The 22,988-nt window shown below is 39.8% G+C and overlaps 1 protein-coding gene across 2 annotated transcripts in view; it reads left to right on the top strand.

Annotated features, from left to right (window-relative positions):
* pcdh15b (protocadherin-related 15b) overlaps positions 1 to 22,988 on the top strand; it is a 1,523,107-nt gene that overhangs the window by 1,190,977 nt on the left and 309,142 nt on the right. Inside the window, exons 23-24 of one of the 2 annotated variants that reach the window (XM_043712368.1) lie at positions 6,981 to 7,060; positions 20,373 to 20,466. In XM_043712368.1, coding sequence (XP_043568303.1) covers positions 6,981 to 7,060; positions 20,373 to 20,466 — 174 coding nt within the window. Of the gene's footprint in view, positions 1 to 6,980; positions 7,061 to 20,372; positions 20,476 to 22,988 lie in introns of both variants that reach the window. The other variant, XM_043712367.1, reaches the window with a different exon arrangement.

The following is a 22,988-nucleotide window of genomic DNA, read 5'->3' as shown; positions in this document are numbered from 1 at the left end:
TATTCCAAATGTATCCTGACTTCTACCAATGGCAAATTCACATCCACCTGAAGTTTGGGCTACATCTTAACTTCTTTTTCGGCAGTTGTTTCTGGAAACATTGCTCAATCTTTGTTGCAAGTAGGAAGGGCCAAAGAGGAGGCTGTGGCCTGAATCTTCTGGTCACTGGCAATGGAATACACATTGCATTCTGAAGCTTTGCCTGAACCAGTGCTACTACTCATTTCTTCCAATCTGAGCTGCAGCAGAAATGGATACTGCAGCATCTCCTCAGAAAATCCTTTAGATAGCAGCAGCATTCAAGGAGGTTTGGCAGTGGTTGCCATGTTTGGTTAAGTTAAAAGGTTGCATCCTTATGAGTTATTGAATGGATGAGTAGGTCACTGAGCTGGCAAGTGAGTAAAGAAGGGCAGTTGGTAAGTTGGCCAGGTGGGTACAGTGTGTCATCAAGCAGATGGGCAGTGGATAAGGTGGTTTGTCTTTTGGGTAGAGGGGTCAATCGAGGTATAATTGGGTTGGTAAGATTATGGGGTGTGTTTGTCTGGTGATTGGATAGTCAGCTATGTAGTTACCCAGATGTTAGACAAGGTTTTAAATGATCTCATACTTTCTTGAGTAACTATAATTTAAGTCTCATAGATGCTCTAGTTCAGTGACAGATACATATGTTCGTTCAGGATCTGAATCAGCAGGGAATTGCCTATCAAAAATTTAAATTTCCTCAGCAATTCCCAGGAAATCCTCTGTGTCAGGACCTCTGCAGGGAGACAATTTGAAGACTGGATGAATTAGATTATTACATGCTTCTGGCACTTGAAACAGGATCTTTGGGTTTCCTTTCTGAAGGTGGATGGTGTAATACCTTTGTGTTGAGGTACTAATATTGATTTTGGAAGTTTATATGAGAGAATCATTTACTGGATTTAAATGAGTATTCTGCTGCAATGAGAAAAACTGAATCATTATTTGTGATAGGCGTGAAGACATATATTTGTTAATTTTGTCCCGTAACATACAAACAGGTGCATTAGTTATTTTTTCTGCTGTCATAGACCCTTTGCCATGTTCCACATTACCATAATTTTGTACCACCTCGTATTGGCTCCCAGGCATGTTGACTTTAGTCATCTGCCTGTCTAATTTCACTATTGTACGATAATCTTTTCTAATTGTCACATTGCCTACATGTAACTTAATTAAACTTTTTCTCTTCACGCACCTATAGAAACTTTTACTATCAGTTTGAATGCTCCCCATCTAACTGTTGTAATCTCTTTTCACCCTCTTAATCAGTTCCTTTGTCCTCTTTTGCTGAAATTTCTAATCCTGTTTCTAATCCTCAAGTCTGCTGCCTTTTGTTTTGGATAATCTCTAATCCATCTTCGATCGAATATTATCCTGAAGTTCCCATCTTGGCCACAGTCAGGCCACCTTTCCCATTTTGTTTTTTATGCCAAACAGGAATGAACAACTCTTCCAGTTTCTCCATGCATTCCTTAAATGTTTGCCATTATCTATCTACTGACATCCTGTTAAGTAAAATTCCCAAATTCAACATAGCCAGCTGGGACCTCATATCATTGTGCTTTACTTCAATTCATGATATAAACGACAGAATCAACCACATCACTCTCTATCTTAAAAAGCTAGATTGTCATTTATTTCCTTCTCATTATACAATATCCAGTTTAGGATGGCCCATTCTTTATTTCTCAACATATTGATCCATAAATATATGTAAATTTTGATGTAAATATGTTTATTCTTGTAAATATTCTAGAAGTTCTTCCTGTACATTATTATTACTGATTTAATTTGCACAGTTTTATATATGTAGTTGTCCCTTTATTTCTTTTGCCTCTAATTTCCTGTCTAATGTCTTCCCAAGTGATCCCACTAAAGTTTGGGGTCTATATACAATCCCAGTATCATTTTCTGTCCCTTGGTGTTTCTAAGATCTACCTGTACAGATTCTACTTCACTTAAACTAATATCCATCCTCACTATTGTATTAATATCCTCTTTAAACAAGCAATACTATCCTACCTCTTTTTGCTCTTTGTCCTTCCCAAACGTTAAATAGAACGTAGAACATACAACAGTACAGCATAGTACAGGCTCTTTGGCCCTCGATGTTGTGCTAATGTTTTATCAGACTCTAAGATTAAACCAACCTACACACCCTTCATTGTACTATCTTCCATGTGCCTGTCCAAAAGTTGCTTAAATGTCACTAATGTATCTGACTCTACTACCACTGCTAGCAGTGCATTCCATGCACCCACCGCTCTCTGTGTAAAGAACCTACCTCTGACATCCCTCCGAAACCTTCCTCCAATTACCTTAAAATTATGCCCCCTTGTGACAGCCATTTCTGCCCCCTTGTGAAAGCCATTTCTGCCCTGGAAAAGGTCTCTGTCTACGCCTCTCATCATCTTGTTTACCTCTGATAAATCACCTCTCATCCTTCTTCAGTCCAATGAGAAAAGCCCTAGTTCCCTCAATCTTTCTTCATAAGACATGCCCTCCAGTCCAGGCACCATTCCGGTACATCTTCTCTACACCCTCTCTAAAGCTTCTACATCCTTCTTATAATGAAGCAACCAAATTGAACACAATATCCCAAATGTAGGCTAACCAGGGCTCTATACAGCTGCAGGTTAACCTCGGGGCTCTTAAACTCAATCCCTCTGCTAATGAAAGCCAACATGCCTAACATCTTCTTAACAACCCTGTCAACTTGGGTAGCAACTTTGTGGGATCTATGGACATGGATCCCAAGATCCCTCTCTTCCTCCATACTGCCAAGAATCCTGCCTTTAACCCTGTAATCTGCATTCAAATTCAACCTTCCGAAATGAATTAGTTTGCGCTTTTCCAGGTTGAACTCATCTGCTACATATCAGCCCAGTTCTGCATCCTGTCAATGTCTCACTGCAACCTCTAACAGCCCTCCACACTATCCATAACTCCACCAATCTTAGTGTCATCGGCAAACTTACTAGCCCACCCTTCCGCTTATTCATCCAAGTCATTTACAAAAATCACAACGAGCATGAGGTCCCAGAACATATCCCTGTGGAACACCACTGGTCACCGAGCTCCAGGCTGAATACTTTCCATCTACTACCACTCTCTGTCTCCAATGGGCCAGCCAATTCTGTATCCAGACAGCCAGATTTCTCTGTATCCCATGCCTCCTTACTTTCTGAATGAGCCTACCATGGAGTACCTTATCAAACGCCTTGCTAAAATCCATGTACACCACATCAACTGCTCTACCTTCATCAATGCATTTTGTCACATCCTCAAAGAATTCAGTAAGGTTTGTGAGGCATGACCTGCCCCTCACAAAGCCATGCTGACTATCCCTAATCAAACTATGGTTTTCCAAGTAAAAGGTACTTTCCAAGTACTTCTGGGTGTTCAGTTCCCAGCCCTCGTCCCCCTGCAGCCATGTCTCTCCAATGTCATTATATCTTTCTTGTTAATATCTATTTGTACAACACAACACAGATGCAAGCAGGCAAAACTAATTGGTGCTGTATGTGTCAAGAATATCCAGAGAGGCAGGTCAAAGGCTCCCGTCCACAGTCTTTACTAAGATAATTCATTTGGCTTGTCAGAAATTGCTGTTCATCAATTTCTCTTCTCAGCACTGATCAGGTAAAGACATTTTCACAGTACACCTCCCCTTTTCCCAGTAGCCTGTGGATTGAAACCCATTTCCCCTCAAAAGTCTTTGATCGACAGACTTGATGATCTGATCTTATCCTATGCTAATTTGCTTGTGGCCTCAAGTACAAAAATTATTATCTTTGTTGTTCTGCTTTTTAATTTAGCTCTGATCTCCCCATATGCCTTCAGAAAACCTTTCTCAGTCTTATCTATAACACTGTTGGCCATGTGAATTGAATCATACCACTCCAATTTCAAAAGATATCCTGAAAACAGGAAACCAGTATGACTTTGAGAGTTTGTGCTGTCAGCTGCAGGAAACATTATATATTTGTCTATCCCTACTCTCCCCTGCTGCAACTACATTTTTTGTTCTCTCCTTCTTTCCCCCTTACTCGAATGACTCAAAGTGAGATGTTCCGAAATGTAAATGTACAAAAAAAGAAAGGAGAGAGTGTGCACTTTCTAATTCAAAGGATGTAATGTCCAGTTTTTTGCTTGAAGTGAGAATATAGCTGAAGGCTATGTAGATTGTAGAGTCACAAAGTAGAACCATTTGTGACTTTAGATCTAGATACAGGAGAACAAATTTAAAACTGCTCAGTTATCAATGCTTCAGTGCAATAAAAAGAGAATTGGAATTTGTTGCAGTTGTGTTTCTGCGAGTGTATTTCTTCAAATCAGATAAACAGGGTAGTAGTGGGTGAACTAGCATGTAGGCAATGAAGTTACGTCTCTCGTTTGGCATAGGAACAGGAGAGTGTTTCAGCTGTTTTCTTCACAACTGAGCAATCCTCTTCATAATTCACTCTGCTCACCCCACGTTGGGAAGGACCAAGAAAAGATATCCTCAAAATAGTCTGATTTGTCACCGACCTGACTGGAAAACTGCATCCAGCAGACTCACCTATTTGCAGTCCGAAAACCAAAATCTAACTCAATCCCGGAACCTGGAATGTTTGCCATCTCCTAAAAATACCTGCCAAATTGTGTGGTCAGAGATTTCGATCCAGGATTGGGCTCATCAGCTATGCAAAGACCCACAGAACCCATGACCAGTGACCCAGAATTTCCTCGGTGGACATTAAAACTCATTTGGAGCGATTGCTGATGACAATAACTCGCAACTTTCATAAAATTTTTCATATGGGAATAGTCAAAGATTGCCTTGTCATCTGGAGGCCTTTAAGCATCCTTCTATCCCATTGACATTCAACTAGTGATGGGTAGGGGTCTTGCTATGTAGTAAAAATACCTTTATAGAGGTTTATAAAATCATGAGGGGTACGGATAGTGAAAAAAAAACATGGTTTTCTTTCCTGGGTTGGGGGGGGAGTCCAGAACTAGTGGGCATAGGTTTAGGGTGAGAGGGGAAAACTTTAAAAGGGACCTGAGGGGAAATTTTTTCACACAGTGGGTGGTGCATGTATGGAATGAGCTGCCAGAGGAAGTGGTGGAGGCTGGTACAATCACAACATTTAAAAGGCCTCTGGATGGGTATACGAATAGTAAGGGTTTGGAGGGAAATAGGCCAAATGCTGATAAATGAGACCACATTAATTTCAGATATCTGGTCAGTATGGATGAGTTGTACTGAAGGGTCTGTTTCCATGCTATATATCTTTATGACTCTACCTCAAATTTTGTTGTATTGCAAAGGCTCTTCGTGTTGGGGGAAGAAAATTGTTGTGTTTTGTTCCTTCATTGCACATGTTTCAGATAATTATTGATTGTAGGAGGCTCCATAGTAATAGAGGGAAATAGTAAATTCTCCTGGGTGGGCAACATGCTAAGGTTTCCTTCATATTTTCCTACTATTTGCTACTGAAATCGTAACTAATGTGGCTTCTGAACCCAGGCATGTCTAGAAAAGCATGTTGTCTACTTGTCAGGCTTTCTGACTGGGTTAAGGAATTGTTCTCTGCATAATCACCTGAAAATGGATTACCAAAGTCTTTAAGGCTATTTGGTGAACTATGCTTTGCACTGGTTGCCACATTGCAGCTTTTGTTGTTGATGGGTGCCACCCCTTTTTTTTAATATTTGAAACAGTTCTGTAGAACAGCAGGTAGAACTTGAACTTGAATCCATCTGAGCCAGAGGAGGGGACCAGTGTACCAGAAGTGACCCTGGCAGTTGTATTAGTTACTTTAGGGAGATTTGACAGTCAGCCATACTCAATATACGTTTTTGCACTAATTTTATTTGGTATCGGAGCTCTTAGTACATATTTTTATCCACCTGTTCGGACATGCTATGATACACATCTGAGTCAGATGGCACTTGAATCCATGCCTTCTGGCCCAAAACGCCACTAAAGCTCCCAGCAGTTGAAACAGGTTAACCAACCTGTTCAGAGGTGTTATAACACACTTCCCGAGCAAATGGGACTTGAAAACAGCCTAGACGCAAGAGCACTAGCACTATAGACTCATAAGGTAAAAACAATGACTGCAGATGCTGGAAACCAGATTCTGGATCAGTGGTGCTGGAAAAGCACAGCAGTTCAGGCAGCATCCGAAGAGCAGTAAAATCGACGTTTCGGGCAAAAGCCCTTCATCAGGAATACAGGAGACTCATAAGCCTGAGCAAGCTTTCATCCCAAAACCATCTCATCTAGTATTCCAAACAACGATTGTGGTTAGAAAATCACAAGCTTGCAGTCCTGAATTTTCTTTGAATCTTTTAATTGAAAATTGGAAACTGCTAGTCATTGATTTCCTTAGCGTCAATGTAAATGGTGATCCTTGCCAGAAGCACTTGATTATGGATTAACGTTGAAGTTTTCATTTAATAGCCCTAATTATGTATTTGGTGAAATTATCAGAAGATTGTTTAACTCAAATTATATTACACAAGGTACATAAATAAATAAATGCTTAATTCTTACATGTGCAATTTCTTTATTACGTAAGTGTAAATCTGTGGTTTGAGAGATTCTTCTTAGAGCCTTTGTACAAAACTTTTTTCTTTGTAGTTCTATTAAGTAACTATTTAGAATGTTTTTTGTGATGACTGGTGGCTCATTTTTCTGCCAGTGTTCAATTACATGATCAATAACACTTAGGAAGCTAATAATTGTTGTCCCCCCCCAAAAAAAAACACATGTGACAATGATGTGCAATATTCCACGATTGAAAAATCAGTTTAACTATCATAGCTGTTAGCATAAGTCTGTAACATATATTACTGTAAGCAGGGGAGAATCTATTTTAAATATGTTAGAAATCCCAAACTAATATGTTATGTTTGACTTTCTTTAACTGTGTATTATAACTAAGCATCCTTTTCTATATTTTTAGGCAACAGATCGTGAGAAGGATCCAATCACCTATCACATTCAAAATGGAGATCCACAGCACGTTTTCAAAATTACTCAAAAGTAAGAGGAGATAGATAATATTTGAAGTATGTTTTCTCTCTCAGAGGTTTAACAATCTTTGAAATGCCATTCTTTCTTCAAAAGGCAGTTTTGGTGCAGCGTTTTTAAATATGTTTGAAAAGTAGAGGTAGAAAGATTTTTGATGACAAAGGGGATTTAAGATTATTGGGGGTATGCGGGAATTTCGAATTGAGGGTAACATCAGATCAGCCATGATCTCATTGAATGATGGAACAGGCTCAATGGATTGAGTGCCCTACAATTACTCTTCCTTTTGCCTATGATTGTATAACTCGTTGAATAATTTTTATGAGCAAGCACAACAGGAAATCTGTGATATGCAGGCATTGGCAATATGTTTCTTTCTATTAAGTAATAAGAATTTGATGTACGAAGCCTTTGGGAGACAACAGTGTTATTTTTTAAAATGTATGATTCTGAATGTCTACAGCCCTGCTAAAGTGTTCATTTTTACAGATTCAGATATTCAGATGATAACTTTAAGAGCACTGTTGAGCAATATGTAATATGTTGATGAATTCCATAAATGTTATGCAATTGTGGCCATTTACAGGGTCCATGGTGCCATATTGCTGAATCAAAGTCAGCCCCTTTCTTCTTCATCTATTCCCGAGTTTTGTAGTTCCCACTGATCGTGTTGGTCAGACACCATGCTAAATTAGTTGATTCCCTTGTCACCCGTCTTGGGTAAAAACACTTCCATTTGTCCAACCTTCCAGGAAAGGATCAGATGCCATGTCACTCCCACCATAAGCCCACAGCTCACATTATATGTCTCTGTGTTGGGTTTGCTTTCATTTCTTTTTGATCATCTCTTTGACTCTTCTTTTATTACTTAGTAAAGCAGACAGCTGTTTTACAATCAATTCTTTGAGACTTCAAAGGTACTTTGATGCCAGGTGAAGCATCAACAACATACACCATGTTTTCACCAATCAAAAGTCTAACAAGTTAATCCAGGAAGAAATTACGCTATGACACCTCTGTGGGTGGAAGATTGCTGAGCAATCCGTTTTGTACATTTGATGATTAATTACCTTTCAAAGACCAAGTTCCCAAGTTTCATAATTTCACAGTTTCATAGTAATAGAAGCAGGAGTAGACCATTTAGCCATTCGAGCATGTTCTGCTATTCATTAAAATCATGGCTGATCTATCCATCGTCTCAGCTCCTCCTACCTACATTATCCCCATAACTTTTATTTCCCCTACCATGCAAAAGCCCATCCAACTGTGTCTTGAATATATTTAATGAAGCTGCCTCAATTGCTTCCTTGTGCAGAGAATTCCATCGATTCACTACTCTCTGGGAAAAGCAGTTCTTCCTCATCTCTGTCCTAAATCTAATCTTGAGGCCATGTCTCCTAGTCCTGGTCTCACTATCTGTGGAAATAACATGTCTGCCTCTATCTTTTCTATCCCTTTCATAATTTTATGTGTGTTTGGAAGATTCCCTCTTATTCTTCTAAATTGTAGCAAGTTCAGTTCCAGGCGGCTCAACCTCCCCTCATAGGGTAACCATCGGACAAAGGTAGTTTTGTTCCCATGGGCATGTCCACAGATTGAAAGTCAATTGGCTAGCTGACGACTTTCTTTGTGGTGAGGCAGCCAGAGGCAGGCAGCTGGTAGGATGCCCAATGCTCCACTTTAAGAGTGCTTGCAAGCTTGACATGAAGGTCCTAAACATGGATTGTAGTACAAAAGGGTGACAGCAAAGTAAAATGACAGAACACCAGCTTGGCAACAAACTCTAATGCTGAAAATAATCCATGTTGCTATTTTGCAGCAACGTGTACAGCATCTGTGGCAGAACCTGCCTTGCAAGGATTGAGGTGTTCACCTATCAACAAAGATGCACCCTATGAAGCCATACTATCTAAAATGGAGTGTTCATTCTGTGTCCATCGTCTTTCTTAGACTGAAGAGTAGATACAATAAACTAAATAAAATATCACAATATTAATGATTTTCATTCTCATTTAATTTGTTAAGTGAATTATCATTGAAAAGTAGGAAGGGGAAACAATAGGCCAGATTTTACTTTAATAGTGTGTCTGCCCTTGATGTGCTCTTGTAGAATTAGAGTTTATATTTCTTTTCTTAAAAATAGTTGAAATGACCAGATGATGTGACAGAAAGGAAATATGGGCAGCATGATCCTGAGTTAACAGGGTAATCAGCCAAGTGTCGTCTTAACCAATCGCATCGAAGGATTGTACAATAAATGACATAATGTCAAAGAATTAAGGAAGTGTAAATGCATTTTGGTGAATTCAATGTCAAAAAGAGTTTTTCTTTAATGTTAATGTATGGGATCTGGGTGTCGCTAGCTGGTCAGCATTTATTGCCTGTCCCTAGTCGCCCTTGAGAAGGTGGTGATGAGCTGCCTTCTTGAATCGCTGCAGTCCACCTGCGGGCTGACCTAAAATATCATTAGGGAGGAAATTCCAGGATTTTGACCCAGCAACAGTGAAGGAATGGTGATATTTTTCGAAGTCAGGATGGTGGGTGGCTTGAGGGGAGCTTGAAGGTGGTGGTGTTCCTACATTTCTGCTGCCCTTGTCCTTCTGGATTGAAGTGGTCACAGGTTTGAAAAGTGTTGTCTGAGGATCTTTGGTGAATTTCTGCAGTGCATCTTGTAGACAGGACATACTGCTGCTACTGAGTATAGGTGGTGGAGGAAGTGGATGCTTGTGTGTGTAGTGCCAATCAAACAGGCTGCTTTGTCTTGGATGGTGTCAAGCTTCTTGAGTGTTGTTGGAGCTGTACTCATCCAGGCAAACAGGGAGTATTCCATCACACTCCTGATTTGTGCCTTGTTGATGGTGGACAACTTTGAAAGTCGGGAGGTGTGTTACTCACCACTGAATTCCTAGCCCCTGTAGCCATTGTGTTTATGTGGTGAGTCCAGTTGAGTTTTTAGTCAATAATAACCTCCAGGATATTGACAGTGGGAAATTCATTGATTGTGACACCACTGAAGGTCAAGGGGACAGTGGTTAGATTGTCTCTTATTGATCATAGGTATCATAGGTACAGAAGGAAAAACAAAGAGAAGGAACAAAAGATTGGAGTAAAAAAAGTTGAATGTAAATAATAAAAAGGAGACATTTTTAGAGTGAATAAGATGACTCACTTCTTTATAAAGTTAATATTTAATATCAAATATGTTTATTGGCAGTAATTAACACTTATCACAACTTTTAAAACATTCTTTGATTTAATATAATTTGATTTAATGCATGCTAATTCATATCCTTCATACAAATACATAACTTCATATCATTCAATGCATAACAATGGTGAACCAGACAGTGATGCAATTCTTACAGTAAACGTCTGGACAATTACTTGCACAACTTTTCATCTCCTGAGATTGCTGCATCATTTCCACGTTATACCATGGGTGGCTCAGCCTCTTTGCAAATTCAACAGCAAAAGCTGGGACAATACCATGAAAGATAGTGGTAGATTTCTTTTCCCTTGGAATTCGCTTCAGGGTCATAGTTTTGGATTCATGTCGAGTCATAGAGATGTACAGAACAGAAACAGACCCTTTGGTCCAACTTGTCCAAGCCGACCAGATATCCTAATCTAATGTAGGGTGAATGATGGCTCAGTGGTTAGCACTGCTGTTTCATAGCACCAGGGACCCGGTTTCAATTCCCACCAGGGCGACTGTCTGTGTGGAATTTGTACATTCTCCCCCTGTCTGTGTGGGTTTCCATCGGGCGCTCTGGTTTCCTCACACAATCCAAAGATGTACTGGTCAGGTGTATTGGCCATGCTAAATTGCCCATAGTGTTAGGTGCATTAGTCAGGGGTAAATATAGGGTAGGGGAATGGGTCTGGGTGGATTACTCTTTGGAGGGTTGGTGTGTACTTGTTGGGCTGAAGGGTCTGTTTCCACACTGTACGGATTCTTATCTAATCTAGTCCCATTTGCCAGCATTTGGCCCATATTCCTCTAAACCCTTCCTATTTGTATACCCATCCCTTGGGTAAAGATGCCTATTAAATGCTTCAATTGTCCCAGCCTCCACCACTTCCTCTGGCAGCTCATTCCATACACGCATGAAAATGTTGCCCGTCAGGTCCCCTTTAAATGTTTTCCCCTCTCACCCTAAACCTATTTATAGAAATGATTTGGATGTGAGCATCAGAGGTATAGCTAGTAAGTTTGCAGATGACACCAAAATTGGAGGTGTAGTGGACAGCAAAGAAGGTTACCTCAGATTGCAATGGGATCTTGATCAGATGAGCCAATTGCCTGAGAAGTGGCAGATGGAATTTAATTTGGAAAAATATGAGGTGCTGCATTTTGGGACAGCAAATCTTAGCAGGACTTATACACTTAATAGTATGGTCCTGGGGAGTGTTGCTGAACAAGGAGACCTTGGAGTGCAGGTTCATAGCTCCTTGAAAGTGAAGTCGCAGGTAGATAGGATAGTGAAGAAGGCATTTGGTATGCCTTTCCTTTATTGGTCAGAGTATTGAGTACAGGAGAAGGGAGGTCATGTTGCGGCTGTACAGTACATTGGTTCGGCCACTTTTAGAATATTGCATGCAAGTCTGGTTTCCTTCCTATCGGAAAGATGTTGTGAAACTTGAAAGGGTTCAGAAAAGAATTACAATGGCATTGCTAGGGTTGGAGGATTTGAGCTATAGGGAGAGGTTGAATAGGCTGGGGCTGTTTTCCCTGGAGTATCGGAGGCTGAATGGTGACCTGACAGAGGTTTACAAAATTATGAGGTGCATGGATTGGGTAAATAGACAAAGTCTCTTCCCTGGTGTGGGGGAGTCCAGAACTAGAGGGCATAGGTTTAGGGTGAGAGGCGAAAGATATAAAAGAGACCTAAGGGACAACCTTTTCATGCAGATGGTGGTACGTATGTGGAATGGGCTGCCAGAAGAAGTGGTGGAGGCTGGTAAAATTGCAACATTTAAAAGGCGTCTGGATGGGTTTGTGAATAAAAAAGGGTTTGGAGGGATTTGGGCCGGATGCTGGCAGGTGGGATTAGATTGGGTTGGGATATCTGGTCAGCATGAACAGGTTGGACTTTAGGGTCTGTTTCCATGCTGTACATGTCAATGACTCTGTGACTCTAACCCTCTAGTTCTGGACTCCTCCACTCCAGGGAAAATATCTTGTCTATTTATCCAATCCATGCCCCTCATGATTTTATAAACATCTATAAGGTCACCCCTCACTCAGCCTCCAATATTCCAGAGAAAACAACTCTAGCTGATACAGCTTCTCCCTATAGCTCAAATCCTCCAAACCTGACAACATCCTTGTAAATCTTTTCTGAACCTTTTCAAGTTCCACAACATCCTTCCATGCCTCCACTGTTTAAAAGAAAAATCTCAAGCAGTTCCCTTCTTCGTTGATGTAAAATTAGGAATCCAATTGAGATCGAATCTCAGAATCAAACTTAGGCAAACTGAATTCAGAATGATGTAGTTGTCAAAATTATTAAGATCGTCAACTTGTAGTTTTATCTGTGTATAAGGAAATCAAAGTTTTGCTTCTGATTTGGAAAATTGTATAAGCCTCAGACCATGATTTTCTATTCTAAAAGATATAATGGCCTCTCACTTCCTTTTATGTAATGCTTTGTACATCATAACAGCTGCAGCATGACACTCCAACTCCTACACTTAATGTTCTGACCAATGAAGGCAAGCATGCCAAATGCCTTCTTCACCACCTTCTTCACTATCTGCCACTCCACTTCCAAGGAACCATGCACCTGCACCCCTAAGTCTCTTTGTTCATTAACACTCCCCAGGGCCCTACCATTTACTGTTTAAGTCCTGTTTGATTTGCCTTACCAAAATACAACACCTCACATCTACCTAAATTAAACTCTATCTGCCACTCCTCGGTCTATTGACCCATCTGATCAAGGTCCTGTTGTACTCTGAGATAATCTTCTTAACTGTCCATTCCACCACCAATTTTAGTGCCATCTACAAACTTATTAACCATTCTCCTATACCCCAAGGGGACTTCTTGTGCATGGTACCATGCACAGTAAGTTGTGAACTGCTGGAAGATAATGTCATCCAGACTCTTGTGTCACCATGAGGTAGATTTGTTCCTTTTTAGTTTGAAATCTCCACAGCCTGATGGGTTTGTTATGTGAGGAGATGCATTATGTAGTCTAATGAGAAAAGGTTTTTGGTCTTAAACATTGTAAATAATTGTAAAGTAGCAATCAGGTCCAAGATATTGATATGGTAGGCATTGTTACAATGTCTGTGAGGGACACCGAGATGGTAGGTGTGTCCCCTTCAAGATTCATTACTGTTCTCCCACCAAAGGCCATCGGACCTCATCAGATTGGACAGTGCTTAATTTATCCTTCAGCATTAACCTTTTCAGATCCCAATATCTTATATAACAGATCAAGCAGCTTAGAAGAAATTTTGAAAAATAGTCTGTAGGTTTCCATATAATTTAATCTTGTGTACAGACATGATTTCATAAATGTGACATAACCAGAGTTTATACAACTGTGGCATATTTTCTACATGCTTAAATTCCACTCTTCTAGATATTCAGGCCAGCATTAGGAATATAGGACCAAGAGTAGTCAATTCAATTTGTAAATCCTCCTCTACCTTTCAATTAGATCATGAACCTCAATGTCACTTTCCCCATGCTATCCTTGATGCTATTGGACGCCAGAAGTCCCTTAATTCCTATTGCGAGCATGATCAATGATTGAGTATTCGCAGCTTTCTGGGTTTTAAAATTTCAAAGAGTTACCACCCTTTTAGTGGAAAATGCCTCCTCATTTCAATCTCAAATTACCTACCTCTTCATCTGAGACTTGGTTTAAACTCTCCATCTGGGGAACATCCTGTTAATATCCACCCATTCACACTGCATAAGAATTTTGTCCATGTAAATAAGATCATTCTATGAAACTCTAGAAAATGCTTTCTCAGTTTCCTCAACCTCCTTTTACAAGACAATCTCACCATCCCAGGGATTAATTCATTGAACCTCTGTTGCACTTCCTCTATGGTGAGTATGTCCTTCCTTAGTGAGGAGACCAACATCAGTTAAATAATAAATCATATAACAAGAACTCTCGCTGCAGAAAAGTCTCATACCCCTAACACCCTTTGCATGTAGAGGTGTTTCTTAACCTTAATCCTGAAAGATTTATGTCAAATTTGTAGACGCTGCTCCTGAGAAATAGATTCCCCTCCACTCACTCTATCAGCTCTGAGTAATAAAATAATAAGGATTATTATGTACACAGTGCTCCAAGTGTAGTCTCATAAGGCTCAATCTGTACTCCACTCCACTGGCTATGAAGGCCAACATATTGCATGCTAACTTTTCATGATTCATGGACAAGGACACAGGTCCTTTGGAAACACACACTTCTGTACTTGCTTCTGTAAAGACAAACACAAAGTAATTGTTTATTTCTATGCTATTTCCCCCCACTTCTCTGCTAACAATTCCCCTGCCTCTACTTGCAATGGGCCCACATTTGTCATAGCTAACCTTCTTCTGCCCACATACCTAAAGAAGCATTTGCTTTTATATTTCTTGCTAGCTTGCATCCATGCTCCCTTTTCCCTTTCTTTCTAAGTAAATTTATCATTGTTTTCTGGATTCCAACATGCTTCTAATCCTCATGTTTATCATTTATTCTGGCATCTTTATAAGACACTTTAATCCAATGCAATGTTTAACCTATTTGGTTAACTACAGTTGATTAACCTTGTTTTTTGTTCCTAAAAGGAATGTGTAACTGTCGTTGACAGTATAGCACATCTTTAGACACCAACCTTGGCATTCATTTCTACAGCATTGCAATCAAATTTTCTGTCTTATGTCCTCAACCAACATCCTAGCTAGGTAAATAATTTACATTTAATTCCATCACTTTGACTTTAGCCTGCAGTCTTTGACGCTGGACTCTATCCAATGGTTAATTGATATCCACTGGCATTCCCCTTTTCCAGTATTTCAATCATCCCTTCAAATATCAGTCAGGTACATCAAGTATGACCTGCCACATCTGCTGGCTCTCTCAAAGCAGCTGAAAAATGTTTAAGGTTTTCATTAATTCTGCCCCTAACAATGGAAAGTTCATGTAAATCCCTAACATCGTACTCCATGTTGACTAAGAACTACATTACCATTCCTTCACAATCGCTGTGTTGGCATCCTGAAATACCCTTACTGATAATGCTGTACATACACATCATGAACTGCAGCAGTTCAGGAAGAATTTTGTTCCCACTACCTCAAAGATAATTCGGGCAATACAGTAAATGGTAACTATTCCAGCATCACTCCCATGCCCTACATGAATATTTAAAAACAAGCATATGATAACTGGTCTATAATTCTGTGCTTCCCATTCTCACCTTTCCTAAATAATGAAGTGACGTACACCATTTTCCCATCCTAAGAAACGGTTCCTGAACAAAAGATAGTCGGGAGATTACAATTTGCAATGTTGTCATCTACTTCCTTTCAAATCTTGGAAGATATCTAACGTTGGGCATTTATATCTCTTTAATGCCATGCTTTTATCTTTACTGTTTTTTCTAAGTTAATTTTGATTTGTTCCCACATCTGTTCAATTGCTAAGTTATTCTCTGTCTTTACCATAAATACTGCTGCAAATTTATGGTTAAACATGTCTGCTAATCCTTTGTTTTCATTGACAATACCACTGTTAGCAATTTCCAAGAGGCCCTCATTCTTTCTGATCATCTTTGTTTTCCTAGTCTAATTGCAAAAATACCTTGTGTTGCTTTTGCTAAAATTGCAAATTGCTTTTCATACTCCTTTGTCTAGCTCTTCCCATCTATTTTGTCTCCTTTTATTGGTATTAACTCTCCCAGTTACTCGATCAGTGCTAAATATTTTCCTTTGAGTTTTATGCCTCTTACTTAATCAATGAACTATGACTGTTTGTTTGGGAAGTAGAATTCCTGACCCTATGGGTATAAACTGATCCTGTATTACATTAAATTATTCTTCAAACACTTTGCACTCATCTTTTGTCATTTTGCTGTGTTCACTGTGGAATACTGCATACAATTCCGATTGTCCTTCTATAAGAAAGTTGTTATTAAACAAAAAGGATTTACAATGATGTTGCCAATACTGGGAGGTTTGAACTGTAGGGAGTGGCTGATTAGTCTGGGGTGTTTTATTTTTCCCCCTGATGAGTCAGAGGCTGAGGGGTGACCTTGCAGATGGACAAGGATAGGGTGGATAACCAAGATCGTTTTTCCCCAGATGGGGGAGTCCAAATCTAGAGGACATAGATTTAACGTGATAAGGGGAATATTTAAAAAGGACCTGAAGCGTAATTTTTTTCAGACAAAGTGTGGTGCGAGAATGGAATGAGCTGCCAGAGAAAGTGTTGGAGGCTGGTACAATTGCAACATTTAAAAGGCATCTGGATGGGTATATGAATCAGAAAGTTTTAGACAGATATGGACCAAATGCTGGCAAATGGGACTAGGTCAGGTTGGGATGTCTGGTTGGCATGGACGAGCTGAACTGAAGGATCTATTTCCGTGCCATATAACTCTATGAGCCTATGAGTCTCAGCCTCAGTTTGAAGTCTGGAATTAGTCTTACTTAAATCTTAGAAGGTGATATGGGTTTCTCTCTTCCAAATATTCCATTAATCTGATTATGATCACTATTAAATAAAATATTCACACACCACTGGAGTCTTATTAAATATGTCCCATTATCCATCCTGTCCTTTGACTGGATCTGTGATATGTTGTTGAAGAAAGCTGTCAGGAATACATACAGTAGTTCATGGCCACTCTGACATCCAACTAATTCCTGATGAAGGGCTTATGCCCGATACGTTGATTCTCCTGCTCCTCAGATGCTGCCTGACCTGCTGTGCTTTTCCAGCACCACACTCTCAATTCTGATCTCCAACATCTGCAGTCCTCACTCCACACATAGTTCTATCCTAATGTATATAGAATTTAAAATTCCCATGAAAACCCGACTGCCTTTGCTACATGAACATCTCAAGTTTTCACTTACAACTACAATAAGGGAGTACATACATTACTCCCACACCAGGCATATGTATGTCATGGCCACCATGTAATCTCCATTTGTAATTTAAACCTCCAAATCCTTCAATAGTTTCTTATGCAATGTTTGCAAGGATGAAGAATACTTATTTGTAACACAGCCTCAACCTGTGACCTGACTCCTTCATCCACAATTTCATTTTTCTAAACTGTTTTCGTTAATTTTTCTAGTTTACATGTGACTCAGATAATGATTCAGAGATTATAATTTTCAGCAGTGTGGAAACAGGCCCTTTGGCCCAACAAGTCAATACCGACCCTTTGAAGAGCAACCCACCCAGACCCGCTTCCCTCTGACTAATGCACCTAACACTATGGGCAATTCAACATAACCAATTCACCTGACCTGCACATCTTTGGATTGTGAGAGGAAACTGGAGCACCCGGAGGAAATCCAAACAGACACAGGGAGAGTGTGCAAACTCCACACAGACAGTCGCCCAAGGCTGGAATGGTACCTGGGATCCTGGTGCTGTGAGGCAGCAGTGCTAACCACTGAGCCAGTGTGCCGCCCTTAAATCTTAAATTTAATTTCCAATTCTTATTTCTATCCCAGCTACACTTTCCAACTTTCTGTTGTTTCCTCCATAGATGCAACTACAGAATCATCTCCTCCACCTCCAATTTCTTTCCAAGCAGTTTTGAGATGCCACTTGCCTGGCACCATGTCACATTGGAATCTTGATTTGCTTACAAAGGATGCTAACTGTCAGTCTAACTGTTTAGAATATTGCCCCCATGGTGTCACAATATAAGACCATAAGATAGAGGAGCAGAAATTAAGCCATTTAGTCCATTGAGTCTGCTCTGCATAGCTGATCAGTTTTTCAATCCCATTTTCCCGCTTTCTCCCCGTAACCTTTGAACCTTTTGGTAATCTAGAACTTATCTATCCCTATTTTAAATATACTCAATGGCCTGGCCTCTACAGTCTTCTATGGCCATAAATTCCACAGAGTCACTACACTCTGGCTAAATAAGTTTCACTTTATCTCAATTCCAAAGGGTCTTTATTCTAAGGCTGCGCCCTCGTGTCCTCATCTCTCCTGCCATCGGAAATATCTTCCCAACATCCACTCTACCCAGGCCATTCAGTATTCTGTAATTTTCAGTCAGATCCCTCTTCATCCTTCTAAACTCCATCGAGTATAGTCCCAGAGTCCTCAAACGTTCCTCCTATGTTAAGCCTTTCATTCCTGGGATCATTCTTGTGACCCTTGTCTGGACCTATTCCAGGGCTAATATGTCCTTCCTGAGGTATGGTGCCCAAAATTGAACAAAGCATTCTAAATGTAATCTGACCAGAGCCTTATTCAATCTCAGAAGTATCTCACTGCTTTTATATTCCAGTCCTCTTGAGCTGAATGCTGTTATGAAGATATGGGTATACTGTACCTTTAAGAAAATTAAAAGCTAGCAGAACAACCTGACAGCACCAAGTATTCTGAATAAAATACAATGTAACTTTTTGGTCCAGCGGAGTATCTGGTTGCCTGGAGACAAAAAAAACAAATTTGAATTCGGCCAATCAGTTTAAATACTACCCCAAAAAATACCAAACTCCCATCAAGTTTGAATTTAGTATGTTGACAATATTAAAAGCCAATGACACAATCCGATGCTTTGGGGGTATAAGCCTAGGAAAAATTGAACAGTGGGGGGAGAACTGCCAAAAGACCAAAGGTGTAGGCTACTAGTCAGAACTGTCTGAGAGCTACCTGTCTAGAGAAGGACTTTGCGCAGGGTAAAAACATCAACACCAACCTGGAGAGCAAATCTATAAATAGAATATTCGACAGCTGGCTGGTTTTAAAATTTGAACATTTTAGTAAATCTTAATTAGGGGTTTTATCAGACTAGTATTGTAGAAGGGAAAGTAAAAGATAGGTTAGGGGAAGGAGTTGTAAATTGTTGTTTGGTAATTATTCTCTGTTATACTTGAAGAAATAAAGTTGTTAATTTTTACTTTAAATAATGAACTTTGGGATAATTCTTGGCCTCTCGAACTTTCACAGATAACCGCATGGGGTAAATTATTTCTGTGTTACTAGTTTAAAATAGTTGGGGGGGGGCTTTCATCTTCATAACAATGACAACATTGTATTTGCCTTCCTAACTACCAATTCAACATGCAAGTTTACCTTGAGAGAAACCTGGACTTGTACTCTCAACTCCCTTTGCACTTCAGATTTCTGAATTTTGTCCCCATTTAGAAAATAGTCTATGCTTCTATTCTTCCTACCAAAGTGCATGATCTCACACTTGCCCACGTTGTACTTCATCTGCCCCCTTTTTGTCCACTCTCCTAACCTGCCTAAGTATTTCTGCAGCCTCCCTGCCTCATCAATACTATCTGTCCCTCCACCTATCTTTGTATTATCTGCAAACTTAGCCAGAATGCCCTCAGTTTCTTCATCCAGATCATTAATATACAAAGTAAAAAGTTGTCCTAACACTAACCTTTGCAGAACACCACTAGTCACCAACTTCCATCCTGAGATGAACCCTTTTAACCCCATTGTCTGCCTTCAGCCAGACAGCCAATCTTCTATCCACACTAAAACCTGGCCTCTAATACAATGGGCCTTATCTTACTCAATAGCTTCCTGTACAGCACCTTATCAAAAGCCTTCTGGAAGTCCAGATAGATAACATCTATTAACTGTCCATGGTCTAACCTGTCCATTACCTCCTAAAATAAATATAACAGATTTGTCAGGCATGGCCTACCCTTGATGAAACCATGCTGACTTTGCCCTATTTTTCCATGCATTTCCAAGTATTCAGAGATTTCATCCTTCACAACAGACTCCAAAATTGTACCAACAACTGAGGGCAGGCTAATCGGCCTATAATTTCCTGTCTTTTCCTTACTCCCTTCTTAAATGGTGGGGGGTGGGGAGTTACATTAACGATTTTCCAGTCCTCTGGGACCCTCCTGACTCCAGTGATACCTGAAAGATCACTAAAGCCTCCACAATCTCTTCAGCTATCTCTTTCAGAACTCTGAGGTGTAGCCCACCTGGTCCAGGCAATTTATCCACTTTCAGACCTTTCGATATTTCTAGTACCATATAAAATGATGTGTTTTCCACTTTTCTGGAGCAATATATTTTTTTAAAAAAGGGTCTGCAGCAGAGTTTTTTCAACTTTTTTTTATAATTCCATTCTTTTCTAGCAGTGGACTACTAGTCTTAGAAAAATCTTTAGACAGAGAAAGTACGGATCGATACATTCTTATTGTCACAGCATCTGATGGCAAGCCTGATTCGGTAAGTCAAGTAAGTTCTTTGATTTGTAGTTTTTTTTCTACTGTTTGCAGTTGTTTTGTCCTATTCCTTTACACTGGAATTGATAATTTGACATTAGTGTTTGGAAGTTTTATGTATTGATTAATTGTCATTACTAACTTAATTGGAATATTTTTGATTCTCCAAATGTATAGAACTCAATTCATGATTGGGAAGCTTTTTTTGTCTGTTTTGTTCTATTCTCTTCTATTCTACTATGACTTTGTGCCACACCAAGTACTGATTTCTACCTTAGATAGGACAAATGGTCAAATTCAACTCTACCAGATTTTTGGATCCTGCTGTATATGAGTACAGGTCAGGCAAGTGAGCTTTGGTCTTGTGGTCTAAACTATGCTTTTGTCCAGTGGTACAAGAGGAATAAAATATAATCTCAATCAATTTACCTTGTACATTCCTTACACTGCCTCACCTAAAAAATATATCACTAGCATTTTGTATGGTGTTGAATCCCTCTTCTGCAGGTTCTGTTCAACTTGTCAGTTGAATAATGCTAAATAAAACTGCACATTTCATCAAAGCATTTTGTCTTGCTTTCATCAGGACATTTGCAATAATACGAGACTAACAACATTTTTACTCTATAAAACAAGTGTGCTGGGCAGCCTATAGCCTGGAGGACTCAACACTGAGTTGAAGGAGGTTTCAAATAACCTCCTTCCCCATGCCCCGATTCCTTTCCCTGCTCCCCCCACCTTCATCTACAGCTCCCCGTACACCTACCCCAGTCTTGAAGAAGGGTTACACCCAAAACATCAACTTCTCCATCTCCTGATGCTGCCTGGTTTGCTGTGTTCTTCTAGCTTCCTGTTTGTCTACTGGTTGGTAGGTGGAATCTGATTAGATGGGGAGATGACCCTGAGGATGTATCCTGAGAATGGACTGACAGATATTTTGTTAAGTTGGACAAGAACAATGTCTGTACATGTTCTTTCTATTTGCAAAGAATAGGGCCCTGTGTATTGATATATGCAGCTTCCAGTGTACACAATCATGTCACACTGCAAACATGCCAGAAGGCCAGCCTGACCGGAAATGTTAAATTGGCTATCAGCATAACTCTAAGCATACTCTTGATTGTTTAGCAAATGCTGTCCAATCTCAATCACATCAAATATCAAAACTGTTTTAGGTTTTGGAAGCTCCTGCTGATTTGGCTATCAACAGTACCTTGCCTGTTATAAATGTGTCTTTAGGACATATGGTGTCCATACCCTTCATCTGTTCCTCAATTTTGTGAGATAAATTAGTTTTGCAGTGTAATCTGATGCAGACTAGGAATTTTTTTCAAGTCTGACAGCGGTAACCTTAGTAGGCTTGGCCTGTTCATGAAATTACATGTTACCTGGTGATAAATTACCTGGTTGGGATAGCCATTATGCCATGGGATGGCTTTGATGCCTCCTATTTCAGAATCAAGCTTGCATATTGAACAAATGACTCAGATCCTTGTTATAAGATTGCTGATAAGGTTAATTTTATGCATGGAATTCTAAGAATCAGTATATTGACCAGTGAATGTAAACAATAGTTGAGAACAAACAAGCAAACAAGAACAGAAACTGCTAGAAAAACGCGGCAGATCCAGCAGCACCTGTGAAACGAAAAGAGAATTAGTGTTAACTCTATTTCTCCTTCAGTTGTTCTACCAGACTTCCTGAGGTTCTCCAGTAATTTTGTTTTGGTTTGTTTCAAATCACCAGTATCCACAGTTCTTTGTTTTATAATAGTAGAGAACACCCTGGCTGATTACACAACTAAGATGTCAAGGACTGACTGCTTCATTTCAAGGGTGAATCTTAGTACAAGATAAAGCCAATGAATGTGTTTAACAACAATCTTACATTTAGTGACAAATCCAAATATCACAAATGTATCTTCTACATTTGATACATTGGAGATATGCATGGGGTTTGAGGTTATGTATTAGGCACATGAATCTGAAGAAGGGTCACTGGACCCAAAACGTTCACTATGATTTCTCTAGGAGAAAGTGAGGACTGCAGATGCTGGAGATCAGAGCTGAAAAATGTATTGCTGGAAAAGCGCAGCAGGTCAGGCAGCATCCAAGGACCAGGAGAATCGACATTTCAGGCATAAGCGATTCCTGAAGAAGGGCTTATGCCCAAAATGTCAATTCTCCTGCTCCTTGGATGCTGCCTGACCTGCTGCGCTTTTCCAGCAACACATTTTTCAATTATGATTTCTCTCCACAGATGCTGCCAAATCTGCTGAGATTTTCCAGCAGTTTTGGTTTTGCTATCAACATGCTTGTTTTGTAAGATGTGACTTTGTCATTTGACAACATTTGCTAAATAATCCAGAATGACCTGGGTGGTACACTGACAACCTGTTTAAGGTTCAGTTAGGCTTGCAGTGTGGCACACCTGTATGTGCTAGAATCTATTTCTACTAATAAACAGGGTCATGTTCTTTTCAAACAAAAGGAGCGTATACACACATTGTGCCTGTTTCAAATTAAC

Source organism: Chiloscyllium plagiosum, chromosome 22 (assembly GCF_004010195.1).
Source record: "Chiloscyllium plagiosum isolate BGI_BamShark_2017 chromosome 22, ASM401019v2, whole genome shotgun sequence".
NCBI lineage: Eukaryota > Metazoa > Chordata > Chondrichthyes > Orectolobiformes > Hemiscylliidae > Chiloscyllium > Chiloscyllium plagiosum.
The sequence above is the reverse complement of the archived record's forward strand: the minus strand, read 5'-3'. Positions and strand labels throughout refer to the sequence as shown.